This window comes from Pagrus major, chromosome 24 (assembly GCF_040436345.1).
Source record: "Pagrus major chromosome 24, Pma_NU_1.0".
Classification (NCBI taxonomy): domain Eukaryota; kingdom Metazoa; phylum Chordata; class Actinopteri; order Spariformes; family Sparidae; genus Pagrus; species Pagrus major.
The window spans coordinates 11,994,494-12,000,883 of record NC_133238.1 but is presented as its reverse complement, the minus strand read 5'-3'; the positions used below and the strand labels follow the sequence as shown (position 1 = coordinate 12,000,883).

General features: G+C 44.5%; 1 protein-coding gene across 1 annotated transcript in view; it reads left to right on the top strand.

Annotated features, from left to right (window-relative positions):
* The first annotated feature begins 502 nt into the window (after positions 1-502).
* xirp2a (xin actin binding repeat containing 2a) overlaps positions 503-6,390 on the top strand; it is a 50,867-nt gene continuing 44,979 nt past the window's right edge. Inside the window, exon 1 of the mRNA XM_073495414.1 lies at positions 503-909. Within this exon, the coding sequence (XP_073351515.1) occupies positions 697-909 (213 nt within the window). The 5' untranslated portion in view covers positions 503-696. The remainder of the gene's footprint in view (positions 910-6,390) is intronic.

Here is a 6,390-nt window from a genome sequence, read left to right as displayed (position 1 = left end):
GGTAAAAATAAAGTATTCAACAACTAAATGACTTCCCCACACTTGTTTGTGTAACAACAATGATGCTGTTGTGGAAAAGTCAATCACAGAGGGTGTGAAAATGCAAATCCATTGTGTTTACAATCCTGAAACAAGACCTCTGAAAGTGTCATTAGTTCAAACTAATGTTTGGAAAAGCGGATATCGTAGAATGAGGAAAAATCATGGAGAATAAATGTGTATAAACAATTATAAGCAAGTAAACGCATCAGGGTTGACCTTACAGAGTTGATAAAACTCTCTCCTCTTCCCTGCTTGTTTCTCTGGCAGCTAATCAATCTTTCTGCTTTCCTTTGTCGTCATCCTTTGGCCTGCTCTCACAGCTCATATCTCAGTTTGCCTCTCTGAGCCCACATGTGAGTTTACATGGGCTTCTGTGTATGTATGAGTAATTACAGGGCAGCGGAGAAGGGAAAACTTCCCCCTGTGAACTTTTCCTTTTCTCCTCCTCTTTCCTCCAGCCTCTGCCTGCACAACCCAGAGAGCCTCGCAGACTGAGAGGAACCCCAACAACTCCAGCATCTCCATCTCCACTCCTCACCCTGCGTCTCTCCCTGGCTTCCTCACCCCTCCTGATTCACCCTCGCACAATAGACTTCCCCCTCCAAGCACCAGCCTGAAAGGAAAAGACTGGGGGGATACAGTTTCTGTGCAACAATGGAAATTCAATCAGGAAATGGAGAGGAGGTGGCGAGCGCAGTGTCGACGACCTCGGGCTTCGTTTCCCGCAGTCCCTCTGGGTCGCAGGTAGAGGCATCAGACGATCCGGCTCGCAGAGAGGACCTGCAGGCTGCTAAGAGGATTGAGAGGTTTGACATCCCACTTGATAGCCTGAAGAGGATGTTTGAGAAGCCTGCTGGGGCAAACACAGTAAGTACAACCGCTGTGGATTTTGATTTTTCCATTTCATTTTTTTTATGCCATGAAATTCCACTTTTCTCCAGGTAAATTGGGTGTTACATAACAGCCATGCCTTGCACTTTGTGCTGAATGTGCCAGATAGATGGATGGCTTTTATGCAGCCTGCATTTCAAACAAATTGAAAAAGCTTTTCAAACCTTCAAAGAAACTTGGAAATGTAAAGTGGTGACATGAGTGTGAGGTCACGCCTCAGGCAACACAGATCGGGTTTCCGAGCGGTGAAACGTTACACTTTGTAGTTTCACTGTTACAAGGCGTAGTTTTTTCTCTTTATGTAATGACAGAGGACGGTTTTGGTTGGCCCAACTGGTGGCTTATTTTGGGGAAAGTATGCAGCCAGAACGGGATGTTGCTTATCTCTTCATCGCGATATGATTCATGCACTGGTAACTTGGGGTTTTCCATCATTTCGTTGACTCTGGCAGGAGAGTGTGTACTGTAAGCGTTTTTTCACCAGAGAGGAGGGCGGCCTTCTCTCTCCCGCTTCGTTTTTCCATCTCAGCTGGCTTCTCTGAGAGGAAAATCTAACTCTGTTGGAAATGAAGCGGGTCATTATGAGCAAACCTCCCATTTACCAAATGTCTGATGACGAGACAAAAAAGGCCCAGATGACCTACTTTTCGCTCCTTATGTGGTAGTGACATCAAGTCTAACCCCTTAAAAGGTTACAAAGACAGTGAGCTCAACGATGCACGGATCCAAACTCTTAAAATCCAAAAGAGCAAATGTATTATGGGGAGGCGGCTCAGGTGCTGGTTTGGAGCTAGTGCCAACAGCCAAAGAACTGGTTCCCGACCAGGAAAACTGGTTCCAGAGTGGCACCAAGTCCGAGGACCAGCCTTGTTTGGAGCAACACTTGTTAAAAAGCCAATACAGTCCACCATAGTTGTAATTGGAGACGCATACAGTGACTGAATGATGTGACTCTACGGTGGCTCTCATGCCTGTGGAAAAGCAAACAGGTCCCTCAAGGGTTTGCGGGTTGAACCAACTCTGAACCAGCACTAGCACCAGACCAGAACCAGCACTTGGTTCGCTTTGGTCGAAAGGGGGTGCCAGTGCGGCCTGGTGGCACAGATACACACCAGCTGCATCTGTGCAGTGCCACTGGGTTTGCTGATATTCGACACCCTGTTATTTAAGTCCTATTTCGGGGAGCTTTATGGTTAAGCAAGGTTTTAAAAATAACCCTGTAATTGGCATGTCGGCTGCTGCTGGAAGCAGCGCGAAGCTTCTCCATCAGGCCAGAGACGGAGTGGAGGGAGATGTGGATCTATTAGAATCAAATCACATCTGGCTCCTGAGATGAAAACATTTTACAGATTACTGTGGTTAATGAGCCACATCACCAAAGGCCAGGAGTCAAAGTCAGCATCTTCTGAGGTTTTTCTGTTGCTTTTCAGTCCAGCTTTTGAGGCTAATGTGTCCTTATTTTTGTCATCAGACACATGTTTGGGTTATGAGCCGTAACAGTCTCAAGAGATAAGAGCTGTGCTTTGGTCTTATTATGGCTGTTTAACATTCCAGTATCTCACTGACCATTAGCAATATGTAAAAGTCTTATCTTTGGCTCACCATTAGGAGAACTTTCTCAGCCTTTTGATAAACAAAAGGCTAACTGAGCCATTTGTGTGCCTCAGTGTCATTAGTCTCTCTTTGTTTAGTGTTTGACTCGTTAAAGCTGCTGTAGTACATATTATTCTATCAACAATGGCTCAAATGACTGCGTGGAAGAGAAAGGAGCCACTCATAGTGACAAACTTACTTAATCATCCGCAGGCTCAGAGTGATTTAGCATCTTTAAGTTGGAAAGTGAAAGGGTCTAAAAACACACTGTAACCATTAACAGTGAGCTGGCAAACACAGTGGAGCGTTTAGCAGCTAAAGAGCAAGATATTCCTCCAAGGAGTTGGTGGAGACCAAAAACTGAGCTAAGTGGATTTCCACGAAACTTGGATGGAGGATGGGTCTCGGTCCAGAATAGACTCCATTGACTTTTGGTGCAGGGATGGATCCAGGATTTGCATCGCATTTTTTGACATTTCAACCATCGGGGAATAATGAATGGATCCTGATGAAGAAAATCAGGTGTATTTAGCCAGCTGGTGTCTATGTCTCTTTATCCCAGCATGAATTCTGCGGGAATAATACACATTATCCTGACAGATAATAGCTCATCAGCTTGTTACTTTACAACCATTTTTATCAGATTCAAGTTTTGCATTTCTTTCCCTTCAACTTCCAAACTGAGCCCTCGCCTTTTCACCCAGGGATCATTTATTTATATTCTTTGTTAAACAGCAAGCTGTACTGCTGGTCAGAGTGTCTGTATATCACATGCTGGCACTGCAACACATGCTGTATCTTGGCATTGTATCATGAGTGCTCAGATTGTGTCCCTATCTTTTCTTTAAAAAAAAAAACCCCAGCCTGCAGCCGGCGTTAATGGAGCGTATGGGCAGTGTTCCCAGATTCCCAGAGAGAGGAGAGGACTAGAGCTCTGCAGCCGGGCGGTTATAAAACATGACCTTGTCTCCAAACTCATCTGTAATGCTGAGCTTAATATTTGATGATGCACTGTATTTTTCTTTCTGTGGCCCATTTCATTTATTTAAACGGTGCGATGTCATTGGACGGAAGGCCGTAACAATGACGGATGCATTCCCAGGTGGTCGCTCAGCTGTGGCCAAAATCCTCAGCGGGGGGGGGAGAGGACAGTCGTCGCTTCCAACGGCCGCAGATGTGAAGTGATGCAACGGTTTATCTTGAGTGCAAAGAGCGTGTTTTTCCGCTTGTGTGGCCGGCCCGTCCTCCAGGGACACTGGCTCGTGTTCACAGCATCTGTCTGACCTTCTGGTCATGACTGTGCACACCGGGAACAACACACACATACTGATTCACACACATGAGTCTGGTGTGGTGAGGTGATAGAAATCTCAGAAGCACAACACTGAACACGGTTCAGTCATTACAATGCATGTAAATGTGCACAAAAATAGGCCACCGATCACGAGTGCTGTACATTTGCACTTAGCAAAGCTTTCCATTATTCTGTGCTGGCTCATTAAAAATGTCCGGGCATAAATTAACAGTTACATAACTTAAATGTTTCTAGTACTCAATGACCTGAGTTGGCACTCATTCATGTTGTAACAGCCACTGTTGGTCAGTGGGTGGCAGTGTAGCCTCTGTGAGACTCAGATGCTAAAAACAGACAGTTTAAACCAAAGTCCACGAGAAGGCGGATAAATGATGCACTCTTAATCAGGAGTTCATCTCGGTGAGACAATAGCTAATCACCTGGTGTTGATTGGAGGTAATACCTAATGCTTGAAGGTGTCTTAAAATGGCTTTTCTCTTGTGTCTGAGGCTGTCAGATTATCAGGATTTGCATAATTTGGGGGAACATCTAAGTCAGATGTGTTGGGCAAATTTACCACAACATAAAGGAACGTAAAAGGATTTCATAGCACGGGATGAAGCGAGTCACACCTGGCTAACAGGATAACATGGGCTAAGCAGGGAGAGGGGAACTTTTTTAAGGTGGAGGACTCATGTGCTCTCTGGCCTGTGAATGAGCTGTCTACATAAATTCAGACAGTGGCACTAGAGGTCTGGAATGCAGCCTCGGTTTATTTTCATAACTTGTATCGTCACTGTCACTAACTCGCTCTCATGTTTTTTCATGAGTCTGGCTGGGCAGACTCCAGTATTTGTCAGGCATATTCTCTCTATTAAAGGGGCACTATGGAGTTTTGGAAAAGAAATTCACACACAGATTTTTTATATTTACAATATTAATGAGGTAATAATACAATTTCTGATTTGTTTTCCCCCCCCATAACTGAATAAATAAGCTGTTCTCAGAGGAAAATAAGTTTCCCAGAACATTGTTTGAAGCTGGAAAGGTGGCAGGGTCCGCCAATTATATACAAAAAGTTTGTTCAGGCATAAAAAAATCAGTTAATAAAGATCTTCTTCCTCAAAACTACATAGTGCACCTCAGCTGTCATATTTCCTCTCAACAAGTGGCCTGTTTTTGATTTAAATGGAGCAGTGCATTAGGCTTTTCATTTCATACTTTGTTTCTTAATTCACCTCTGCCCAGCTTTTAAGCAAAGAGTGAATTTTGTCACTCTGCCACGCTGAAATATGGCACTTTAAGTGTCAAACGCCACGCTGAAGGATGAGAACGAGGCCGCCTTTTGGCTAATGGCGGACCATTTACCCCAAATACAGAAAAAAAAATCAATCAATATGCACCGCCGTTCCTAAACGCGCTTAATTAAACGTTAAATAAACTAAAAGCCACAATGTGTCTGCAAGAAATTGATCCAGACTTGATGAGGACACCGGCGTCCTTATCGAGTCCATTGAGCTCGTAAAAATTCCATTAACTTTTACCAGGCATCTCTTTCGTCTCAGTTTCACAGATTCAAATCTTTTAATGGAGCTGGCAGCGGAGCCGCGTGTGACGCATTGCTAGTCTGTTGTGAGATGATGACTTGTTGCTCGCCGCCTTGGCTCCGAGAATAGTTGCACTGTTACGCCGTGTGCCAAACACAGCTTTGAAACTCCCTACTTCATCACACAGAGGGCTCAGACTCATTTGCCTACCTGCTGTTGGTTATGTGTACGGATTTAAAGATACACAAAAGTCTGCTTTGTACTGTTGTTTTTTCGCTTGAGGTATTGTGGCGCCATGTGCTTACAGTATTTACTCCAACGTATGATAATCCATTCCTTTAGCCGGGTAATGAATGCATGTCTCCAGGGCCTTTTCCCGTACAGATTGTTGTGTGACTCAGATTGTCTTTTCCGCTAACACTGTTTGACACCCACAGCCTCACAAGAGCATATGTGTGCAACAATTAGCCAAAGACCTCCAGGCTTTCTTTTTCAATCATTCATCACGATGCCATGTCACCGCAAGGGCAGCGCCATGCCATCGCTCATCTCTGCTATTCATCCTCGAAACGGCGGAAAAAGAGGAAGCGCTCTTCAGACAAAGGCTTCCTATGCAAATGCTCTTGGCTGCGTATCATAAACGAAAGCTCAATCATTAAACCCTTTACAGTTACAGTTTTACAACCAGTCTGCAGGCATGCTAACAGCTCTGCCAGGCTGCTAACACGCTCACAACAACATGGCCAGCACGCTTGCTAAAACGCACTTCAAATTGGTATAAAGGCTCTATCTAAATGACTTTTCTAGAATACTTACTATGAAGCGCTCTCTCTCCAGCCCTTATCTCTTTGCAGATATTTTAGCAAGTGGCTCACTGAGGGGCTGTGTTCCTGTGTTGACCTTCAGCTAATTATTCAGCACATTAAATAGTAACAATTTGGCAGTCAGTACTCATTAGCTCGGCATTGTTGGGAGGAAATTGGTCCCAGTTGTTTCATTAGGGCTACCTGTTACAGGTGCCGG